We start from the raw sequence: 25,412 nt of genomic DNA on the forward strand, positions 1-25,412 counted from the left end.
TACAGTGCTGGGGTTTTCCCCCCAAATTTTGGGAGATTCTCCAGGAAGTTTAAGAAATCCTCTATTTTGTAGCAATTTTGTCAAAATTGCAATGGATTAATTAGTGCATACTAAGGGAATTGTCCCCTTGATAGAAATTCCTGTGACTTAATTTTCACATGAATGTTCTGAGGTAAAGAAGAGACCTGGAGAGCCTGTAACCTAGCTGTGTTTGGACAGGTTTGCACTGTTGTCAACAGAGAGGGTAGGAGGAGAGGGTGAGAAAAAAGAGGCTTTGCTTGGCATTACTCTAGGATCTTGAGACAGGCCTATAAATTGGTGAGCTTCACTGATTTGTAAATCTTTAGAATGTAAGATGAAAAAGCGAGGAGGAGGAAGAAATCGTTTATTTCCCTCCTCGCCTAGACCGATCTGCATGTTAAATGTGCAGTTTGTGCATAAACATAATTTCAGGTGTGATTTTACACTTAGGTGCCCTTTGAGGTAATCGCTCCATTGATCTGCTAATGCCGCAATGCCTGTAAAGCTGAGCAACACTCATTTGTGCAACTTTATTGGTTCTAAACGGAATGATTCACTTTGCTGCTTAAATACCTGCTACCTATTAATTGCTCTTCCGAGGCCTTTCTACATCCTACATTACCATCCATTTACTTATAATCGGCACACCGAATTTTACCCCCTCCAGCTAGAGCTGGAAGAAGGACTGAACAAATGATAAGAAAACATACTTTTCCAAAGAAATGGCACTTCTGGTGCTCTAGTTTCAGCTGTAGCATCTCTTCAATCAGTCAGCTAGTGTTTCTCAACCACACGGTGAACAACCACATGCTACTTATCCCACTCTGGCTCAGTGGATTTCGAAACATTAATATGTTGACATGAGTAATACACAGATGTTCTTAACTATTTTTCCTTTTGTTTCCTCCTATTTCCTTGTTATTCATTTTGTTCTCTTTCCTTTATACTCATCATTTCGTGGTTCATCTTTTCTGCTCTTGGGAGCACTCCTTGCTCTTACACAATTCTTCATAGGGATTGTTTCTTAGTATTTAGACCTCTGAATCACTTAGATGCTTTGATGAGTAAGGAGAGCTGCAATCATGGTTAGGCGCAGAGAAGGGAGTGGAAGAAAGCAGCTCGAACCAGTGACAGACGTGTGGGAGGGACACAGTTCCCACTGGCTGAGTCTGATGGAACTTGTCTGATTCTGCCACCAAACAGGAACCAGATATGTGCACATAAGAAGGAACCTAGGGAGAAGGATGACTTTTCTACTGATCTCAGGTGTCTCCCGCCTCCCAGCAGGAAACAGAGGCTGTGCGTGTTCCGTTGCTAAGGCGTGTCCGACTCTTTGCTTCTCCGTGGACTGTAGCCCACCAGGCTCTTCTGTCTGTGGGATTCTCCACGCAAGAATTCTGAAGTGGGTTGCTATTTCGTCCTCCAGGGGCTCTTCCCCACCCAGGGATCGAATCTGCATCTCTTATAGCTCCTGCATTGGCAGCAGATTCTTTACCACTGAGCCACCTGGGAAGCCCAACAGGGGCTATGTAATTGGTTAGTTTGAAGTGAGCTTAGTGAGGGGACTGTTTGCAAAAGTTTGAGCAGATGCAAGGAAACCAAGAGGGGGCAATTACCAGCTTCTAGAGATAGACAGGGGGGTCCAATGTTGTGACTTTTGCACATGTGGCCCATAACAACCTCTTAGGGAGGAAGTTGGAGAACAAATACTCTGACTCTTTTCCTCTTCCTTCACTCCCCTGCTAGTGTCTCTGGATAGGCAGATACAGCAGGAAGTCAGACAGGTCTGCCTCCCAGGACCCAGAGCAGAGGTAGATTAGAGGGGGGATGCTGTCACAAGAAGTCATAGTATCATCTCATATAATAAGAGAATGGTACCTTTTACATGGATTGCAAAAATATGGATTATTTTTGGTCGTTCATTCAGCGTAGACCTTATCTCATTCTTTTTTGCCTGTGTAGCTTTGTCGACTGAGAAAAAATGCACATGGGAGTTGTGAGTTTAGTTTTATTTGGGTGCAAAACGAGGACTGTAGCCCAGGAGACAGTATTTAAAATCGCTCTGAGAAACTGTTCCAAAGAGGTAGGGCCTATATGATTTTGGGGAAGGGAGAGTACATACAGTCAAGCACACTTATTTTTTTTTTTTTTGCAGAAGGCTGCTGCTAGTTACAAGGAGTAGATGGCTACCACGAAAGATTTTAGTGCTTTTGTAGATACGAAAAGATCCAAGAACTAGGCTCATAAAATCTGAAATTATCTGTCTGCAGACCTGGTCTGCCATTTTTCCCAGAGCACAGGGTGTTTCATTCCTGATTTCCACCCTCAACTCTCTTGACTTGCGTGGGATTCTCCACGCAAGAATTCTGAAGTGGGTTGCTGTTTCGTCCTCCAGGGGCTCTTCCCCACTCAGGGATCGAATCGGCATTTCCTATAGCTCCTGCACTGGCAGCAGATTCTTTACCACTGAGCCACCTGGGAAGCCCAACAGAGGCTATGTAATTGGGTATGATGGAGGTCAGCAGAGCCCATGATTCATAATTTAACCCTTTAGAGGTAGATGGCCAGTGCCGATTTGTATTAGTAGCTGGTGGTTTATTTCCTTGATACAGGAGATAATGAGGTCTCACAGCCAGTATTCATTTACTGAGGGTTTGTAAACTCATAGAGCCGGAGAGCACCACCTCCACATTCAGCACCTGAGGGAACTGAAGCCCAGAGCCCTGCCAAGGTCACGTGGTGGCAGATCCTGGGCAAGATCCCAGGTCGGTGACTACCTTGTTTTCAGCTTGATTCTTAATGTCCACGGGATTCCTATTTTCTAAAGAATATCGGCTTCTCAAGTTATTTTATGATATATCCATTTACTCTTTCAAACAAAGATTTCATGCCCACTATGTGGCAGACAGTGTTTCAGATGCTGGGGAGTCAGCAGTGAACAAAATCGACAAAAGGAACCCCTATGCTCACGGACCTTACGTTATAGTCAGGGCAGGCAGAAGGTGAAGAGATAAAATTAGCAATGTAGATAGCATGTCACATGGTGAAAGAGCTGCGGAGAAAAATGAAACAGGGAGGCCTATGTACAGTCAGAATAAGCCTCCTGAGAAAGTGATATTTGAGTAAGAAGGACTGGGTGAACTCTGGATAGATCAATGTGTATCCTTTGATCTATCGTCTGTCCATCCACCTGGAGGGAGAGCTCCAAGGTAAATGCTAAAGCCCTGATGCGCGATCATCCTAGGGTGGTCATGGAAGGGCAGGGGTGCCGGTGTGGCTGGGTTAGGGGGTTGTGAGGGTGAAGAATAGAAGGAGATGAGCTCAGAGAGAAGGAAGTCACAGTTGGTGGAGGCTGATTAGGACCTTAGTGGAGGCCATTGGACTTTGAGTTTTCTTGGAAAGAAAGGCTGGGAGACTGGGAAGACTGCGAGAGCTGGAGGGCAGGACGGACTTGACCAGAGGGGCAAAAAGACCTTACTTAGGTTTCAACAAAATCGCTCTCATATACGAGAAAGAAGGACTGTCGATGGGCAAGGATAAGAACAGCGGGATCATTAAGGAGACCATGCAGTAATCCCAAAGCAAAATAGCTTTTTTATTGTCTCTAAATAGTAAAAGTAATCCATACTTATGATTAGAAAAACATATGAGCAATATATGAAAAAGTGAAAAATCAAGATGAAAATGTTCTCTAATTTTAGCATCCAGACATAACCATTATTAACATTTTGGTCCATAATCATCCAGAATTTTTAAAAACCCAACATGAGACCACAGTGCATATACTGTGTAACGAAAAATTATTCTGTTACACAGAAAATACTGTGCAACAAAATACTGTGGAAGTGTTCATCGCTCAGTCATGTCTGACTCTTTGCGACCCCATGGGCTGTACCTACCAGGCTCCTCTGTCCACGGAATTCTCCAGGCAGGAATACTAAAGTGGATTGCCATTCTCTTCTCCAGGGAATCTTCCTGACCCAGGATCGAACCAGGGTCTTCTACACTGCAGGCAGAGTCTTTACCATCTGAGCCACCAGGGAAGCCCCAAATACTGTATACATCTTTAAATATAAATAGGTATAGCTGTACATCATTAATTTTAGTGGCTACAGTATATATGACTGTAAAACTCTACCACATTTATTTAACTAATTCCTTATTGATGGACTTTTACATTGCTTCACTAAAATATATAAAACTGAGCCACTTGATGGTTCTCTTACTTATCTTTTGGCTTGTCCAAGTTTGTGTTACCCCTTGGATATCTCTATGAAGGAGGGTAGGTCGGGACTGTTGGTTATCTCTCCTTAAGTTTATCAATGGATAGACCAATGTGTGCAGTCAGTTCAAAACATGGATGGCATTTGAAGTCCAGCTTTCTTCCTGCTATTCTAACCATTATTAATTAGATGTTTTGATACATAGTATCCATGGGGCTTCCTTTGTAGCTCATTTGGTAAAGAAACTGCCGGTAATACAGGAGACTGGGGTTCTATTCCTGGGTTGGGAAGATCCCCTGGAGAAAGAGATGGCAACCCACTCCAGTATTCTTGCCTGGAGAATCCCACGGACAGAGGAGTCTGGGGGGCTACAGTCCATGGGGTCGCAAGAGTTGGATATGACTTGGTGACTAAACCACCACCAGCCATGCTAAAGCATGGTGTTCATACACAATTTGGGGACAAAAATCTTAACAAAAATCACCTGTTATGTGGATGTAACTATTTTTGAAGTTCAGGTCTCATATGAGAGGTTTTGGTGATTCTAGCTCCTCCTTCCCACTTGCATGGAGGGTCATTAGTGTTGCCAACTAAATCTAACCATAAATCTAAGCATGCTATCTACCATATTTCCAAATGTAAGTGTATGTCCATTATGGCCCAGTGACATGTTTTTCCCAAGATTAATTTTGATTCCATGGTTATGGAGGGATTCCAAAAACCCATAGATTCTGAGGATCACAAACATTAGGGAATGACTAACGATTGCTTCTCAGGAGGATGAGTGAAGACTGGTCCCCAGGTGGCAGTAGTTCACAAGTCACCCAGCAGATGGCGATAGTTCACAGACTTTCAGAGCCTGAGAGCCCTCTAGCATCATCAGTTTGAAGTCTCTTGAGGTACTTGAGGTGAGGATGAAACAGAGAGGTTCCCTAAGTTGCTTCAGATGATTGACTTCTTCCATGGTTAACTAGTTCCACTGAAATGAGAGAAGGCAGCTAATTTTAGCTTTTAACTGTAATGGAAAGAAAAGTCTACAAGCAAAAAGTGAAATCTCTTCTGTAATCTGAGACTTTGACAATCTTACTTATAATCAATGCCAAGCCCTAATGATAAAAAGAACTGATTCAATAAATTTATCTCTAAAATAAAATGAAATAAAGGGCTGTGAAATTCAGAGAGAATTAGTACAATGAAAAATGGAAGAGTACAAGATAAGAAAAACTACAAACAACTAGAAATTAAAGTCAGATTTTTCTTGATTGTTTTCACATCAGACATCACCTTTGGTCATTCCCTACATTAATCTGGAGACTGTTTTGGTGATGTTCAAGAAAGTAGAGAATTTAGTTTCTGAGTCTACAGTGATTATGTCTCTTGCTTAAACATTCACTTGGCAATTCATTTTTTAAAAATGTGTATTAAGTCTTAGCAGTAAGTAAGATACTACCCTCGTGGATCTTATATGTGGGAGAATCAGTCCCTGTAAGGAAGTAGAGAATGAAGTAAATAATTATTGTATTAGCCTACATGAATAATGGGCTTCCCTGTAGCTCAGTCGGTAAAGAATCTGCCTGCAATGCAGGAGACCTGGGTTCAATCCTTGAGTTGGGAAGATCCACTGGAGAAGGAAGTGGCAACCCATTCCAGTATTCTTGCCTGGAGAATCCCATGGACGAAGGAGACTGGCAGGCTACAGTCCATGGGGGTCACAAGAGTTGGACACAATTTAGCAACTAAACCACCACCACCACATGAATAATATATCTTTAATGTTATATATTAAGAGGAAAAGAGAGGGGCTGAGAGGGCATGGAGGGTGCAGGAGCTACTGTTTGGGATAGGCGACCAAGGAAGTCTTCTCTTCAAGAGAGATTTGAGCAGAGCTCTTCCTTGTGGAAGGAGCAGCAGGTGCAAAGGTCCTGAGGGTGAGAGCAGGCTTGGGATATTCTACAAACAATAAGGAATACAGTTAAGTGAGACAAATGATAGGGAAGTGAGGTCAGAAAGGTAGTCAGTGGCCACGGTCAGATCATGTCCAGTCTTGTTCTGGTGAGGACTTAGGGTTTTATTCTAAGTTAGATGCAAAGATATTAAAGTGTTTTGAGCAACAGAATGGTTGGTCTGATCTACATTTTAACTGGGATCACTGGCTATAGTGTGTGGAAATCAGCAGAGAAGATGAATAGAGAGACAGTATATTGCTTGAAGGAGAATATATATGAAAAGAAAAGAGACTCAAACCCAAATCATGGAATTTGAGGACCCACAAGTTGTTTAAGGACCCAGCCAAGCTTCCACGATTTTCTGATAAGGAACTATCACCAGATCATATGACTAGTTCTAGGTCACTGTTAGTTGCTGTGCGTGTTAGAGTCACGGCACTTTCTGTCCAGCGCTCCTGGCATTTCCCTCCCTCCTCTCTGTGCAGAGACCCCTCTTGCACGCATGATTGGGGCTTTCCATGTAAGAGCAGTGTCACTTCTTACCATCTGACGCTTCGTTTCTCACCCATCTCCTGGGGATTCGTAGCTCCTGTTTAGAGCTGAGGGACTTTTGTTTCCATGATCCCAAGTGGGGACCTTCCACATGAGTTTCCTGAGATGCTTCCTCCATCGCAAGACTATGTCTTTCAGCCGGAAGTTCTAGGATTCTTCTTCTCTCTTGGTGCTTCCAAGAGCTCCTTCTGATTATGAACATGTACTGAGTCCTGCTGCACACCCACCTCGTGAAAACCCTGTGCTTAGACTGATAGCATTCTGTGCAGTCAGACAGTGGTCTAGAGGGACCTGGTTGTAAACCTGATGGAGATTAAGACTCTTTGGGGCTCAGTGTTTCCAGATCTTCTGTTGCAGTAGGCCCCTGCAGGATCTTTGTTTCAGATCGTTCTCATGCATTTCTTAAAGCTGCCTGCACCCTCAGCTTTATTTTGGGCACCATAGGCTATGGTTTTCAACCAAGGGAAATTTGGTCCCTTATGGAGCACTAGGCAGACTCTGGAGACATTTTTGACTGTCTCAGCTGGGGAAAGGTGCTACTGGCACCTTGGAGAGAGAGGCTGGGGATACTGCTAAATACCTTACAATGCACAGAAACCCACCCTCAAAACACACACACACACACACACACACACCAACAAGTGATTCAGCCCAAACTGTCGGTGGTGCTGAGGCTGAGAAATGCTATTACAAGTCAAAAATAAAATGAGAAAATCTAAGCCTTGCTCAAAATAAAATGGCAATCAGGCTGGAAAATTAACTGACGTTCAGAAAATCAACTTGAGTGAAGAATTTTTCTCAAACTTTTTTGGATGGCAGCCCACAGTAAGAATATACAATTCTCATAGCAGCCCAGAGCACACAAATATATCTCGAAATACGTGTGTGTGCGTGCAAACGCCTCACAGAGCAGTACTCACGGATGCTAAATTCAGAGCTTTATGCGTTTCATTTGGTTCCATTTTTGAAAACTGTGGTCAGGTCCCAGTGAGTTATTTTTACTCTCTGCTAATGGGTTTAAAATGTGCAGCTTGAATAATATTTAATCAGATATATAAGGAAATTGAATACAGTTTCATATAAACGACGTTATCAGCCCTTTAAGGCATAGAGTGAGGGTGGATTCTCTATCGAAGTCACCAAAAGGATCAGCCCTTAATTCCACAAGTATTTTTGCCACATCCTTGTCAAAGAGAATTGAGCCAAGCCTTCCCTTCCAAGGTTCAGGATCCAGTCCAGGGAGCAGACACGTGGTGGGCAGCATACAGAGGGGCTCTGTCGCACAGGGAGGAGAGTGGTTTGTTTTGTGGATCTGGGAGCTGGGAGGTGGGTTGGCAAAGATTCCACGGTGATGTGTTGTTGGGCATGGCTGGGAAGAGTTGAGTGGGATTTCTCCAAAGAGGATGGGAAACAGGAGAATCCAAGCAAAAGGATTTCTGGATTGAGTGATGAGGGAGATCTTCAGGGGTGCACAGGAGCCCAAGAGACAGAGGGGCACAGAGGGAGAAAGTAGAAACCCCCTGTACTCTCTGTTAGTACATGTGTGCCCAGTTGTGTCCGACTCTTTGCCACCCCATGGACTGTAGCCCTCCAGGCTCCTCTGCCCATGGGATTCTCCAGGCAAGAGTACTGCAGTGGGTTGCCATTTTCTCCTCCAGGGGATCTTCCCGACCCAGGGACCCAACTTGAGTCTCTGGTGTCTTCTGCATTGCAAGCGGATTCTTTACCACTGAGCCACCTGGGGCTAATATTAGTAAAAGCGTCTCCATTGGCTGTTACTCTCCTGATCCTCACTGTTTACAGGATCAAGGCCACACCCCTTAGCCCAGCATCCAACATCTTCCACGGTCTTAGCCCCACTAGCCTCTCTACCTGTTGCCCTTGGCATCATAGCATGAGGCCTCCACCCTGGCCGGTGGGTCCTAGCTCCACTCACTGTCCCAAGGAGGCTGCCTGCTCTGTGCCGGTGGTGGTTTAGTCGCTAAGTCATGTCTGACTCTTGCGATTCTGTGGACTGTAGCCTGCCAGGCTCCTCTGTCCATGGGATTCTCCAGGCAAGAATACTGCAGTGGGTTGCCATTTCCTTCTCCAGGGGATCTTCCTGACCCAGGAATTGAACCTGGGTCTCCTGCATTGCAGACAGATGATTTACCAGCTGAGCTAGGAGGGAAGCTTTCTCTGTCCCTTTCTCTTATTCCCTTGCTCAGCAGATTCTAGATGGTATTTTCTCAGGGTGTAGGTTTCAGATCCCTGCAGAAATTTTTCCCTTAGAAAGCAACTCATGGTGAGTTCACTGGATAATTCCATTTAGACAGTAAATTCTCGGCGTGGGCATGTCATGATTTTCTCTCTGGTGGAGAAAGGTTTGTGAGGCTTCAATGCTTGGTGACCCTCAGTGGCACCCCTGGTTCCTCCTCTACTCTCTGTGTCTTGATGTAATCAATATGCCACAATATCTATTTGAAAACCAGACCAGATGACTCTTGTTTCCATTCATTCTGAAAACGTTTCTTGGGCACAGCTAATCTCATGTCTCAGAGAGAGGCTGGCTTGCTCCTGCCACAGACTATGGAGTTTTCACTGAATTGTTGGGCAGGATTGGGGGTTGGATTGAAGGCCAAAACCAGCCTCCCTTCCCTGATTTAGGGCTGGCTTTTATGACAATATTTACAAGCAGGAGTTGTTTTCATCATGATGGGGCACCAATGGGCCCTCCCTAGCTCAGTTACCACCAACGGTCTCTTCCACAATGTAGCTGTCGTCTGGGGCCGTGCAAGCTTTGGGGATGTGAGTTTGCTCAAGATGGTTGAATGTATTTTTCGTGTGCTTTCCCTTCCAGTTTCATTGAGATATAATTGATATACCACACTGTAAAAGGTGAAGGTGTGCAGCAGAATGGTTTACCACAAATACCTCATGAAAAGATTATCACAGTAAGTTTAGTGAACATCCATCCTCTCGTATAGGTACAAAATTTAAAGAAATAGAACAATTTTTTCTTGTGATGAGAACTCATAATTTACTCTGTGAACAGCTTTCATATATAATATATAGAGTGTTAATTTTATTTATGATGCTTACATTATATCCCTGGTCCTTATTTATGCTTTAACTGGCAGTTTGTACCTCTTGACTTCCTTCGTTTAGTTTTCCCTCCTGCAGTCCCCATCTCTGGTAACCACAAGTCTGACGCCTTTTTCTGTGAGTTTGTTTTTCTTTGCTTTGGAAGTAGAATTGACTCACAACACTGTGTTTCTTCCTGATGTGATACACAACATAGTGATTTCTATGCATTTCAAAATGAACACCAGTTATGATATGTCCCTGTAGAAAGATGTTACATGACTTAGAGGGTATTATGTGAAATAAGTAAGACAGGGGAAGACAGATACTATATGATCTCATTTATATGCGGACTCTACAAAGCAGAAACAAATGAACAAGCATCACAAAGCAGAAGCAGAGATGCGGACACAGAGAAAACACAGGTGACTGTCAGAGGGGAGGGGGCGGGCAGGGAGGAGAGAAGTAAGAGAAGTGAAGAAGAGGCACAAACTTCTATTTGCAGAACAGACGAGTCACAGGTGCGGAATGGACAACAAATGTATTTTTAAATTACCTCTATTTCACCTATGTACAAAGTTGTTTGAGAATATTTACACACACACACACTCACACATATTAATGAAAAAGAAATACTATGATCAGAAACCAAGCAGGTGACACAATTGTTATGAGATGAGATAGTTAAGTCCTGGATGTCACTAAACTCTGAATTTCCTATTAGCAAAGATGAGAAAGAAACCAAGTTCTGAGAGAACTCTCCATGTGTGACCAAAGGATGCACACTGATATTCCAGTGAAAATAATGTTTTTTTTTCTGGATACAATTGCAGGAAGAAATTACCAAAGGAATCATTATATAAGGGATATTGTGCAATTGTAATGAATACTGACTATAACAGGAAAAGGAGTATGTCAAGGCTGTATATTGTCACCATGCTTATTTAACTTTTATGCAGAGTACATCATGAAAAATGTTGGGCTGGAAGAAGCACAAGCTGGAATCAAGATTGCCGGGAGAAATATCAATAACCTCAGATATGCAGATGACACCACCCTTATGGCAGAAAGCGAAAAAGAACTAAAGAGCCTCTTGATGAAAGCGAAAGAGCAGAGTGAGAAAGTTGGCTTAAAACTCAACATTCAGAAAACTAAGATCATGGCATCTGGTCCCATCACTTCATGGCAAATAGATGGGGAAACAGTGGAAATGGTGGCAGACTTTATTTTTCTGGGCTCCAAAATCACTGCAGATGGTGACTACAGCCATGAAATTAAAAGACGCTTACTCCTTGAAAGGAAAGTTATGACCAACCTATACAGTATATTAAAAATCGGAGACATCACTTTGTCAACAAAGGTCTGTCTAGTCAAGGCTATGGTTTTTCCAGTAGTCATGTATGGATGTGAGAGTTGAACTATAAAGAAAGCTGAGCACCGAAGAATTGATGCTTTTGAACTGTGGTGTTGGAGAAGACTCTTGAGAGTCCCTTGGACTGCAAGAAGATCCAACCAGTTCATCCTAAAGGAGACCAGTCCTGGGTGTTCATTGGAAGGACCAATGCTGAAGCTGAAACTCCAATACTTTGGACACCTGATGTGAAGAGCTGACTCATTTGAAAAGACCCTGATGCTGGGAAAGATTGAGGGCAGGAGGAGAAGGGGACGACAGAGGATGAGATGGTTGCATCCATCTTGGCATCACTGACTCAATGGACATGAGTTTGGGTAAACTCCAGCAGTTGGTGATGGACAGGGAGGCCTGGCATGCTGTGGTTCATGGGGTCGCAAAGAGTCGGACACGACTGAGCAACTGAACTGAACTGACTATAAAAGTGGTTTGAATTGTGGTTTTATAATGAGAAAAAAAATGCTTTGCATGACTCATCTCAGTCTCTCTCTTCTGCCTCCTGATTCTAATTGCAAGATCTGAACCAAGCCCTGTCTGATGCTAAGCCAATTGGAGATTGCTACCTGCACCCCACCCCATCTCCCCACCCCAGTCTCTCCCACACAGTCCATTTTTCACTCTCTGCTTTTCTAGATCGTTCCCATCAGCATGCAAACGTGTATTCCATACTCACAGAAAAGACTTCCTGAACCCTGCAGCCCCTCCACCTACTGTCTCCTTTCTCTGCTTTCCTTCAGGCTAGAGTTATTGAAAGTGAAAGTGAAGTCGCTCAGTCGTGTCTGACTCTTTGCGACCCCATGGACTGTGGCCTACCAGGCTCCTCTGTTCATGGGATTTTCCAAGCAATAGTACTGGAGTGAATTGCCATTTCCTTGTCCAGGAGAATCTTCCCAACCCAGGGATCGAACCCAGGTCTCCCGCATTGTAGACAGACGCTTTACCGTCTAAGCCACAGGGAAGCAGAGTTATTGAAGCATCTACATTTACTGTTACTACTTTTTTCCAGCCTCCCATTAACTCAGCTCACTCCAGCCTGCTTCCAGTCCCACCACTCATGTGAAGAGCACCAAGGACTCCGTATTTCCAAGTATAAATTCACCCCATGAACAGAGAACATGCCATTAAACTTGTTAAAATAATGTTTTAATGATAATGAATGTTTTTATACATCTGACTATTAGGACAAATTGCTAGTAGTATTATAGAATAATAAAATCAGATAACTCAAACACTGGATGAAAGTGAAATTGTTAGCCACTCAGTCATATCTGACTCTGTGACCCCACAAACTGTATAGCCCACCAGGCTCCTCTGTCCATAGGATTTCCCAGGCAAGAATACTGGAGTGGGTTGCCACTTCCTTCTCCAAAGGATCTTCCCAACCCAGGGATCAAACCCCAGTCTCCCACATTGGAGGCAGAGTCTTTGCTCTTTGAGCCACTAGGGAAGCCAAAACACTTGATCTTGCAGAAAGAGAAGAGCTCTCACTTTTTAAGCCCTGTTATCCTCCTAATGCTATGGACAATGGTTTTCTGTTATTAATAGTCAGTTGAGAATTACTGCTAAACTCCCAGTGAAAAAGAATGATTAGACACTTAGAACATTGCCACATACCAGATTAAAGCTGGTCTTTCAACAGACATTTTATTTTACATTTATCATGTGCAGAGCACCCTACCAGAAGATTTAGCTCTAACAGACAACATTCAGTCATTCACTCTCTCTCTTATTTAAATGATACGAGCCTGCTGTATATGTAACCCTGCCAGACACTATTGCTTGCCTATCTAAATTGTACACTGCCCACTCCACCTCAGGTCCTGAATAGCGCCACAGAATGTTGTCAGTAAATTAGTATTCATTATTCTCTGGAGTTAAAGTCCCACATTTGAAATTTTCAGCACACCATGATGAAAATATGGCCTGAGGTTATCCTGCTGGGTTTACAGCCACCTCTCGCATCATGCTTTGCCTGTGTATCTCCGCCATCCGCAGTAGTAGAGAAGCAGGTACCTAACACCTTGGTTTCTGGCCATCTGCTTAGCTTTCCATGGCCCCATTATTTTCAGAAAGGGGGACTCCAGGGGTGAAGGATACAGTGGGTTGTGCTTGGTTGACTGGTTTATGTTCTTCAAAAGACAACTCTCCACAGGGGTTATGCAATTGGCGCCTCCTCTGTGTGTGCGGGCATAAAGATAAAGGAGTCGGGGAAGCTTTGAGATGAGGGCTCTCGAGGTCATCTGATGCCTGGCTCGCCATTCTTGGACTGTAGTCAAATAAGAGTTTCATGAAGCACGATGAATGGGAAAGAACAAACATATGCGCCTATGGCTGGTTCTTTAGAGCTGCTGTCTCCCAGCCACCCCACCCCTACCACCATAGAATTGTACCCAGAGGTTACTTTCATTCAGGTGGAAAGAAAAGAGTGAGAAGGATTGTTTGTGGAACAGGGAGGAGTGAAGGAAACCATTCGGCATTCTCGCAGACCCTCCGAGTCCCTGCGTCACCAAGGCTGATGTTGGGGTTTTGAGGATGCTCAGTGATTCACACTTCCTCTTCTTGTCCATTTTCTGAACCAGCTGAGAAATAAGAAGTGAACTCAGAAGATACAGAATGCAATATCTCCCATAATTAGGATAAAGGCTGGATCAGAGAACATTGTTTACTCTTAAGGTACAAGCTCCCTTTTGCCCAGTCCAGCCTATAGAACCCACCTGAGGAAAAGTTTGGGCTTGCAGAGAGGTCAGTTTTAATATCTCCCCACGTCACTGCTTTCCACTTGTCGAGGTGGAGAGGGAAGGTGGTGGGGGGACTCATTTGCCCCCAATTCCTCCCTGCCTCCCAGGTCCTTTGATAGACTAGCTTCAGTCTGTTTGGAAATGTGGACCAAATGCTTCTACTAAGCATCTGTCTCTACCTCTGTAGGGAGGTGAAAGGTTGGCCAAGCATCCAGCAGTATTTCAGGAAACTCTTCTCATGACTGCAGCTTCAGGAGTGGAGAATGAGTGTTCCTTTCTCATCCTTCATAAGTGTGGTTACGTAAAGGGTCCCAAATACAACCTGGTGCTTGTGAATGAAGGTGAACTCTGATAAATGACAGCTCACATCATCTAGGAGGCTTATAATGTTGAACAAAGTTACAGTCCCCAAGGTGTGTAACTTCTGTGCTGAATTAACTCCTTTTTTCTTTTTTATCCACATAAGTGAAATTCCCTGGTTGTTTCTTTTTCAAACTTCTCTTGGAGTAACAGATGCCTGTAATATATCTAAATCAAAAGGGTAAAGTTTAGGGTCACAGAAAGTTAGTGCCAGCAGGTCATCAAATCCAGTCTCATTCCTTATTTTAGAAACCATGAGACCCAAGGAGATTAAATGACTCATTCAAGGTCACACAGTCACTTATGTCTCTTTCCCAATTATTGGTTTCCATGACTAGGGTATTTCCAACTATATCATGTTGATACATCAGAAAAAAACAGTATAACCTCTATAAAAACAAGCACATAGGTTTTTAAAAAATAAGTCATCCCTTAATATAGAAATTTGTCTTTTGTTTATCAATTTTCCTCATGGCAATAACCCTTGAACTTGTTTTGTATTCAGTCAATGGTTTGACTATTCTTGTTCTAAATAAATGGCTGGGTTTTTTTTTTTTTTTTTTAAATGTTCTCTTTTCCTAATTAACAAAGTGCCAAGCGGAGAGAGATAAGTCATGCACTTTAATTACAATAACCCCAGGCTATGGGGAGAATGCTTATCACTGGCTTGGACTGAATGTTCTGTGCTACTTAGAAACAGCACTGGCAAAATCTTCAGAGAAGCAGAGGATTCGAGATCTGAGGAGGTGGGGCCGTTAGAAAACAAGAGTGGGGTCTTCATTCGCGCTGTCTTCATGCTGTAACTGTGTCTCGTCCTCTCTCCGTTCATTTCCTTCCTATTAAAATGGGGAGTGGTGATGATTGTGAGAGACAAGAAGAGATACCGCAGCAAGCACTGGAGTGCAGTATCAAGAGTCCAGAATCATAGGTCAGCTCTGCCACCGATGAGCTGCCTCTCTGGGCAAGTCACATGGCCTCTCTGAGCCTCAGCTTACTCCTCTGTGAAACTGACTTGTTGTGCTCGCCAATCTCCAAGGTCTTTCTACTAAAGTTGTCTTTGACTCTAAGACTTTGTAATTCCACATTCTCATCCCACTCTTATCTCACACCCTTTGTTTCCCCAAACAGAGCAGTAACCTCTGGCTTCAAAGAGATATGTTACATACAGTGTCAAACAGAAGCAATGATTATAGAGACTAAGTAATCGTATTCGTTGAACAAGACGTGTCTTATTTTCCTTGTCAAAATGAGCAGAGAATCTGGAGTCTTTTGTGTTCTCATCACGGTACCATTTCACAGCGGTGGCAATGGTCCTTTCCTTCAATGTAGAGTTTCCTTCCTAGGATGAGTTAAGGGGCAGGATGAGGACTCAGTTACCTTCACCCCATCCCTGGCTCCACTATATCCATCTGGCTGAAGTGCCTTATATGCTTGGTGTTGAGACATTTGTATGCTAGAGTATTCTGGGTGTCGAATTCAGGGTCATACGGCCTGCTTCTGGTATTGAATTTTCCACTCGTGAGATGCATGACCTTGTATTAAGTTCACATCTCTCCTGTGGCCTGAGTTTCCACATTTATGAAATGAGAATTTTGGACCCAATGGTCTTCCAACTCTAAACATCTAGTTCTGGGCTGGGGAAGGAGACAGGAATGGTGACAGTCTGGGGAGAATGTTTTTGGATTTGGGGGCAGCATCTCACCACACAAGGATTTGTCCCCAATATTCCACCACTTAAACAAGCCTGACCAGGTGGGCCGGGACAGGGCAGAGACAGACTGCCACTGTTGCGCCGTGCTGTAGTGCGACTGTCTCCATGCCTGGTGGACGTCTTAGCTGTTGGCGAACGTGTGAAGCATGAGATAAATGGAGGATAGGGAGGCATATCAAGAAATCTAAAATATAGTTCCTGACCTCAGGGTGTTCACATTTGAGTTGAGAAACACAAGGATTCCAGAAAGTGTAAATACCATTTTAAATATCCATTGAGTTCATTAAACTATGGATGCTTATTCTGAGCTCAGGATTAGAGACATATCCATGGGTGAACAGCCCCACCGAGGAGAAGACGGAAGAATTGTTCTATAGGACTTGGCAGCTCCATCTTTTCTGGAGTCACCATTTTTCCCCCCAGAATAGTCTGATGTTCTCTTTTTAAAATATTGCTTGATTTTGGTCTTTGGATGATACACATTCAGCTCTGTCTCTACAGAGTGCATGCAACTGGAAGGGTAGGTAAACTACATATTATGATACAGGAGAGGGGAAATTAGGTGATGTGGAGAAGAGTATTAACCAGTCTCGGGGTAAGAAAGCAAGTTGTGTTTACGAAACGACTAGTAGACCAGTTTGGCCATTGAGACTTTGGAAGAGGGGGGAACAAAGAGTCAAACTACAATTTGGACTCAGATCATAAGTGGCATGTGAGTGAAATTTGCTCAGTCCTGTCCGACTCTTTGCGACCCCATGGACTGTATAGTCCATGGAATTCTCCAGGCCATAATACTGAAGTGGGTAGCCTTTTTCTTCTCCAGGGGATCTTCCCAACCCACGGATCGAACACAGGTCTCCCACATGGCAGGCAGATTCTTTACCAGCTGAACCACAGCAAAGCCCAAGAACGCTGAAGTGGGTAGCCTATCCCTTCTCCAGTGGATCTTTCTGACCCAGGAATCGAACCGGGGTCTCCTGCATTGCAGGTGGATTCTTTACCAACTGAGCTCTCAGGGAAGCCCCATAAGTAGCATAACGTAATCAAAAAGAGACTAAGGATAAAGTTGTTTACTGTCTGTGTGCCTTTGAGCAAGTTATTTAATCTTTCTCAGTTGATATCTCCACATGGTAAAATGTTAGTAATAATACCAGTTTATCAAGATTTGGCAAAGATAATAGAAAGAATATATGCACAGCTCCTGGCACAATAAAAATGATAAATAAATGTTAATTTTATAAATCCCAGACTCCTCCACAGTGGTTTCTTCTTTTACAGGCAATGGGAAAACAGTGACCAGACAAGCCTGGCTTTCGGTTAGGCCAGACCTAACTGAGAAAGTATTTTTTTGTGTGTGAAAAAGACAGTCTTTTGATCTTAGTCAAACTGCTTAACTTCCCTGAATTCAATTTACTTATCTGCAAAATGAAATCTACCAGACTTACACTGCAGGAGAATTGTAAAGTTTAGGAATGTATGATGTGAAGCACCCAACAGTCCCTGTCTCTATGAGAGTGGCGGTAGGTTTCCATAAACAATGGTGACGGGATAAGGGAGGAAAAAGGAGCTGTGATCTTTGTTGTTCAATGTCTCAATCATGTCTGACTCTTTGTGACCCCATGGACTGCAGCATGCCAGGCTTTCCTGTCCTTCACCATCTCCCTGAGATTGCTCAAACTCATGTCCATTGAGCTGGTGATGCCATTCCAACCATCTCATCCTCTGTTGGCCCCTTCTCCTCCTGCCTTCAGTCTTTCCCAGCTTCAGGGTCTTTTCTAATGAGTTGGCTCTTTGCATCTGTGGCCAAAGTATTGGAGGTTCAGCTTCAGCATCAGTCCTTCCAATGAATATTCAGGGTTGATCTCCTTTAGGATTGACCGGTTTGATCTTCTTGCTGTCCAAGGGACTCTTAAGAGTCTTCTCCAACATCACAGTTCAAAAGCATCAGTTCTTCAGCACTCAGCCTTCTTTATGGTCCAACACTCACATCCAGACATGACTACTGGAAAAACCACAGCTTTGACTATATAGACCTTTGCCGACAAAGTTCTCTGCTTTTTAATATGTTATCTATGTTTGGAATAGTTTTTCTTCCAAGAAGCAAATGTCTTTTAATTTCATGGCTGCAGTCACTATCTGCAGTGATTTTGGAGCCCCCCAAAATAAAGTCTGTCACTGTTTCGATTGCTTCCCCATCTATTTGCCATGAAGTGATGGAACGGGATGCCATGATCTTAGTTTTTTGAATGTTGAGGTTTAAGCCAGCATTTTCACTCTTCTCTTTCACCTTCATCAATAGGCTCTTCAGTTCCTCTTCACTTTCTGCCATAAGGGTGGTGTCTTCTGTTTATCTAAGGTTATTGATATTTCTCCCGGAAATCTTGATTCCAGCTTGTGCTTCATCCAGCCTGGCATTTTGCATGATGTACTCTGCATATAAGTTAAATAAGCAGGGTGACAATATGCAGCCTTGACATACTCCTTTCCCAATTTTGAACCAGTCCTTTGTTCCATATCCAGTTCTAACTGTTGCATCTTTACAAATGCGTACAGATTTCTCAGGAGGCAGGTAAGATGGTCTGGTATTCCCTTCTCTTTCAAAATTTTCCACAGTTTGTTGTGTTCCACATAGTCCAAGGCTTTAACTTAGTGAAGCAGAAGTAGATGTTTTCCTGGAATTCTCTTGCCTTCTCTATGATCCAGTGGATGATGGCAATTTGATCTCTGGTTCTTCTGCCTTTTCTAAATCCAGCTTGAACGCCTGGAAGTTCTTGGTTCACATACTGTTGAAGCCTAGCTTGGAAAATTTTGAGCATGACCTTGCTAGCACGTGAAATGTGTGCAATTGTGTGATAGTTTGAACATTCTTCGGCATTGCCTTTCTTTGGGGTTGGAATGAAAACGAACCTTTTCCAGTCCTATGGCCACTGCTGAGTTTTTCATATTTGCTGGCATATTGAGTGCAGCACTTTCACCGCATCATCTTTTAGGATTTGAAATAGCTCAGCTGGAATTCCATCACCTCTGCTAGCTTTGTTCATAATGATGCTTCCTAAGACCCACTTGACTTCACACTCCAGGGTGTCTGGCTCTAGATGAGTGATCACACCATCATGGTTATCTGGGTCATGAAGACCTTTTTTTGTATAGTTCTTCTGTGCATTCTTGCCATCTCTTAGTATCTTCTGCTTCTGTTAGGTCCATAGTATTTCTGTCCTTTATTGTGCCTATCTTTGATGAAATGTTTCCTTGATATCTCTGATTTTCTTGAAGAGATCTCTGGTCTTTCCTGTTCTATTGTTTTCCTCAGTTTCTTTGCATTGTTCACTTTATTTAGTCTCCAAGTCATGTCCAACTCTTTTGCAACTCCATGGGCTGTAGCTCTCCAGGCTCCTCTGTCCATGGGATTTCCAGGCAAGAATATTGGAGTGAGTTGCCATTTCCTTCTCTAGGATTGTTCGCTTAGGAAGGCTTTCTTATCTCTCCTTGTTATTCTTTGGAACTCTGCATTCAGATGGGTATATCTTTCCTTTTCACCTTTGCCTTCCACTTCTCGTCTTTTCTCAGCTATTTGTAAGGTGTCTTCAAACAACCATTTTGCCTTTTTGCATTTCTTTTTCTTGACGATGGTTTTGATTTCCTCCTGTACAAGGTTATGAACCTCTATCCATAGTTCCTCAGGCTCTCTGTTTATCAGATCTAATCTCATGAATCTATTTGTCATTTCCACTGTATAATCATAAGCAATTTGATTTAGGTCTTACCTGAATGGCCTAGTGGTTTTCCCTACTTTCTTCAATCTAAAGTCTGAATTTTGCTACAAAGAGTTCACGATCTGAGTCATAGTCAACTCCTAGTCTTGTTTTGGCTGACTGTATAGAGCTTCTTCATCTTCGGCTGCAAAGTATATAATCAATCTGATTTTGTGATCATTGAGATTCTTGAATTCTTAACCAAAGAGCCTGGACCTCTGTTTTGTAGGCAGTGGGAGTCTGAAAATGTTTTTCCAGATAGAGCGTGATAAGATGAAGTGCAGAGAATCTTGACCTCCATGAGAATAGTAACCATGTAACAGTGACTAGAATGTGCAGGGGGCAAGAGTGAACACCCAGGAGGTACAGAGACCCGCCTACTGAAGATAAAATCCATCGCTCTCCATGCATGTGCTATATTAATTCTTTTATTACCATTTGAATTCTTTCTAATGAAATTCAACAATTCTGAAAATATAAAAGAGACAAAGATAACATCGAGAGTGATGAGGGTGAGAAGAAAGAGACAGGGAGAGAGAAAGATACAAAGATGCAGAGAGACAGGAGAAGGGGGAGCTGTCCCCAGGGGCTTCCTGGATGTTTGTGTGTAGACATCTGGCACACAGCTGTGCTGGCTGGATGCAGGTGGCTTGAAAGAATTTGCATCTAGGTATAAATCTGGCACCAGCAGACTTGAATTTTCAGCTGACATGTGGGCTGCTTTAAATAAAACTAGGAAACTGGTGTGGAGGTGGTGAGAAAAGCTCCACCAAGACATGCCTCATACCTGAGAAGAGGACTTTCCCTGCCGTCTGTGGATGACCTGCTGACCACGTGCTCCTCTTCCTAAGACAGGAGAGGATGTCTGGTCAGCAGTGTGCCCACTGAGCAGGCTTCCCACACTCCCTTTCTGTCATTTCCTTCAGTTTCGTGGTCAATCTGCTTGCTATTTTTCTTAGAGGAGGGTGAGTTTTCTTTTATGAGAAAGATGTTTGGCTTAGTTTATTCTGAAAGCAGATTTGTCTTTACGTTCAATTTATGTTTTTAATGTCATTTTCTTTCTTTTTACTAATCATTCAATAACTAATGAGCACCAGTGACCTACAAAAGTGAGTTTCTGTTGCCAGAGTTGTTACAGCCATAAAGTTCAGTACCCGGTTTGTCTGAATTAGGGAAGGCAGCTGGTACCTGTGCTTACCCTAAGCCACCAGGAGCCCCATGGGGGCGCTAGGGAGCAGCACTTTGAAAGACTCTCAGACCGTGAGGGTAGGGCTTCCTATGTTTAGCCTAAGTCAGGACTTTCAGATCAGTAGATTTTTCTGGATGACAGCTGAATAAAACTGTTAATCTGATCATCCCCCAAGGAACAATAAGCTGTGTTGTCCCCTACAAGTTTTTCTCAACCCACCTTTCAGTTTTGAAAGATCTTCCTGTCCTCTGGATGGAAATGGTTGACACCCAAGATGTCACATGGGACCCTTTTTTTTTCCCTGGATGTGTTTGCTGTAGAATAACGTCTCTTTCTTATTTTAAAGAACTTTTAATGAAATATCTCATGCTGCTGCTGCTAAGTCACTTCAGGCGTGTCCAACTCTGTGCGACCCCATAGATGGCAGCCCACTAGGCTCTGCCATCCCTGGGATTCTCCAGGCAAGAACACTGGAGTGGGTTGCCATTTCCTTCTCCAATACATGAAAGTGAAAAGTGAAAGTGAAGTCACTCAGTCATGTCCGACTCTTAGTGACCTCATGGTCTGCAGCCTACCAGGCTCCTCTGTCCATGGGATTTTCCAGGCAAGAGTACTGGAGTGGGGTGCCATTTTCTTCTCTGGAAATATCTCATACATCAAAAGTATATTTACACACATATTAGTTTATGCTTTTGTATAATATATAAATGCTCATGGGTATCCAGCACCTACCTTAAGAAATAGAATATTTTAGAGTACTTTCAAAGACCCTGAACGTCAGCCTCATTCATAGTCCTCTTCTAACCTTTCCCAGGTATTTTTGATCATTGCCTTGTTTTTCTTTTCTTTTTTAAAAAATATTTATCTGGCTGGATCAAGTGTTAGTTGCAGCACCCAGGATATTCAGGGCATCATGTGGGATCTTTTTCATTATGGCTCACAGGCTCAGTAGTTGTGGCACATGGGCCTAGTTGCTCCACTGCATGTTGGGTCTTAGTTTCCTGACCAGGGATTGAACCCACATTCCCCTTATTGCAAGGTGGATTCTTAACCACTGGACCACTAGGGTAGCCCCCTGCTTTACTTTTCTTAAGAGTTTAAATTACATACACAATAGGTCTTCCATACTGATCTGAGGTTGGTTGAAACCATGGATGCAGAACCTGCAGATACCAAGGGCCAGTTGTGCTCTGGCATTTTATATAAAGAACTTGAGCGTCTACAGATATTGGTATCTGAGTGGGTCCTGTACCCTAACTCAAAACATACATGTATGTTTGTGTTAGTTGCTCAATCATGTCCAACTCTTTGCAGTCCCATGGACTATAGCCCGCCAGGCTCCTCTGTCCATGGAATTCTCTAGGGAAGAATACCGGAGTGGGTTGCCATTCCTTTCTCCAGGAGATCTTCCCAACCTGAGGATCACACATGGGTCTCCGGAATTGCAGGCAGATTCTTTATTGTCTGAGCCACAAGGGAAGTCTGCATGTGTGTATGTATCCTTAAATAATATATAGTTTTTCTTGCTGCTGATTTTTATGTAAGTGGCATCAAACTGGTATGTTCCTTGGCAACTTGCATTTTTTTTGCATAAAATCATGTGAGATTAAACCATGTTGATTCATTAAATGTCTCAACTAAATGTTCATCCAGTGCCTCAACTGATGCCTCAATTAAATGTTCATTCATCTTCCCTGTTACATAGTATTCCACTCCATAGATATTTTAATTCACTTATCCATTCTCTGTTGATAGATATTTGGGGTGTTACTGTTATGATAAATAGCAAATTTGGCAGGTTCTTTTGTACTATTATAAATTATGATGTTGCAAATGTGTTATGCTCCTGTCTCCTGGTACACATGGGAAAGATTTTCTCCATATTTTGTAAGTGGGAGTGAGATTGCTGGGTCAAAAGGTATGAACATTTTCTCCTTCATTAAGTATTTCCATGTGTTTTGCAAAGAGGATATATCAGTTTTCACATCTAACATCAGAGTATGAGTCTCCATCGATTCCATCCTTGGCAATACATTTTATAATTTTAATTTTTAATTATGAACATATGATAGCACATTTACAAGAGACTTGAAAAACACAGAACAAGGTTACATATAGTTCCACTATATGTTACAATTACTTTTTTTAAGTAAATTAAGGTTTTTAGTTGGCGTTTCAATGTCAAAGTCTCAAAAATTAGTAGAATGTGTGTACATTCTATTATTACTTCTCTGTAATAGAAGATTCTTTACAGAGAAGTAGGATGATATAGTAGACCTGAAAAGCACTATGAACCAATTCAACAATTAAGATTTATACAATTTTCACGTAACGGTAGGATACAAATGCTGTTCAAGTCCATAGAGTGTAAACCAGGAGACACTGGAACATATCCAGGGACATAAAACACGGTGCGAAGATGTCATGGTCTAAAGGTTGCAATGCGTTTTTTCCAGGCCCTGCTGTGCGGCGTGTAGGATCTTGGTTCCCAACCAGGGGGTGAACCCGTGCCCCTGCATTGGGAGTGTGGCGTCTTAACCACTGGGCCACCAAGGAGATCCCCTTGGCAATATTTTTTATTATCTGACTTTTGTCTTGGCCAGTCTTGTTGGTATAAAATGGCAGCTCTTTCTGCTTTTTTTGGGGCATTTCCTTGATTACTTATGAGATTAAGTGTTTTCCATATTTTTTTGCTCAATATTGCTTCCTCTTCTGTGTTGAATTCCTTGTGTGTTTCTGATGTATCTCCATCCATTCAGTACAGCTGTGTATGGGCTATGTTAGGATACAAAAGGGAGCAAAGGCAGGTGCTGACAGCAGGCTGCTGCTTTCTCTACGAAGGTCCCGAGGAATCTGGAAGTGGGCGCTATGGACCCCATTATGCAACCGACACAGAGGCTGGCGAGGATGATGACACATTTGAAGACGACTTAGATTTGGATATTTCCTTTGAGGAGGTAATAAGAAGTCCTGCTTTATAAGCCTGGGTGTTTTTCTCTCCTTGCTGAACAAAGCAGTTTAGTCAATGGACCATGAACATCTTAATTAAGAGTTACTTAAATTGGCTCGTTTGCTTCTAAAATGTATTTATTTCCTCTGACTATTAGTCTCCAGGTGATTGTAAATGAATAGTAACTAGATACCAACTATGCCGATGTTCTAAAGTCAGCCTCTGCTTGTTGACTTCACCATTTGGCAAAAGCATATTTAGATTCCAAGCAAGTGAAATTTTATAAAGTCAGTATTGATAAGTAAATGAACAATTCCTTGAAAAAGTAATGTGCCTTAATGATGTTGTAATAATAATATCAGTTTTAGCACTGATTTTCTGAGTAATACAGGGGAAGGTACTTAAAAGTCTTGAGCCTGAAGTTCTTTATCCATAAACTGGAGTCAGTACTATTTGCCGTCTCTACCTCCCAAGGTTTTGGGAAATATCAAAATAACTGTAGTTTCATGTATTAGACATCAACCGTAAATAATGCAGTCTAATTACTTGCTCCATGTTAATCCTGAACTTCTTTTCCTTCTCTGTCTTTAGGTTAAACCACTTCCTGCTATCAAAGAAGGGAATAAGAAATTTTTTGTGGAATCCAAGATGGCACCTCGACCGAACCCAATAACTGTTTCTAGGCTTGTCCCCCCAACCCCAGCATCTCTCCCCACAGCTGCAGTGGCTCCCCAGCCTACTCCAATGGACAGGAAGGGAAAGAATGGTGTGGCTATGATGCCAAGGCTTTTTGACATGTCTTGTGATGAAACTCTTTGCTCTGCTGACAGCTTTTGTGTCAATGACTACACCTGGGGGGGTTCTCGATGCCACTGCAACCTGGGCAAAGGTGGTGAGAGCTGCTCAGAAGGTAGGTGCCTGGGGGAGTGGGTGGGCAACATGAGGTGGGCTAACCCTACAGGGAGCCAGAGAGCAGTATTGCAGTCTACACAAGGTTCCTTCTTGTCCTTTTCCTAAGATAGGCCCTTTCTTCCATGTTTTAGTTATTAAACCAGCTAGTTAGCAATACAGGGCAAATGTGAGTCTTCCGTTGCTCCTAGTTGGATAGCAGCCCTATTCCTGTATATGCCAAACATGTACTCCTTTTGGAGCAATGCATAAATCATCCCAATGGCACCTGGGGAGTGGGTTTACTTTTGTGACACCTCTTCTACAAAAAATACAGCAGAAATCTGTGCATGAAGGTTAAAAAGGATACTAGTTGAGCCAACGTATCTTACACAGCTGTACAATGTGAAAGTAGGTGTCAGTGGCCTTAAAGCCACTGATTTCTTTTTAGAGTGGCAAGTAACAATCTCCAAAGATCTGATTTCTCTCTAAGAACTTCAGAAGCTCAATGCCCCCAGGAATGAGACTCCTAGGGGTAAAGAGTAGAGAAATGAAGATGGTAAGCTAGGCTTAGCAGACTATCGAAATTTTTACTTAATGACATCCAA

At 42.9% G+C, this 25,412-nt stretch overlaps 1 protein-coding gene across 1 annotated transcript in view; it reads left to right on the forward strand.

Moving 5' to 3' along the window:
• Nucleotides 1-25,412, forward strand: part of EGFLAM (EGF like, fibronectin type III and laminin G domains) — a 189,398-nt gene that overhangs the window by 108,177 nt on the left and 55,809 nt on the right. The window contains exons 8-9 of the mRNA XM_040262359.1: nt 23,808-23,923; nt 24,508-24,826. Of these exons, the coding sequence (XP_040118293.1) occupies nt 23,808-23,923; nt 24,508-24,826 (435 nt within the window). The remainder of the gene's footprint in view (nt 1-23,807; nt 23,924-24,507; nt 24,827-25,412) is intronic.

The sequence above is a fragment of the Oryx dammah genome, unplaced genomic scaffold (genome assembly GCF_014754425.2).
Source record: "Oryx dammah isolate SB20612 unplaced genomic scaffold, SCBI_Odam_1.1 HiC_scaffold_20, whole genome shotgun sequence".
Taxonomy (NCBI): Eukaryota; Metazoa; Chordata; class Mammalia; order Artiodactyla; family Bovidae; genus Oryx; species Oryx dammah.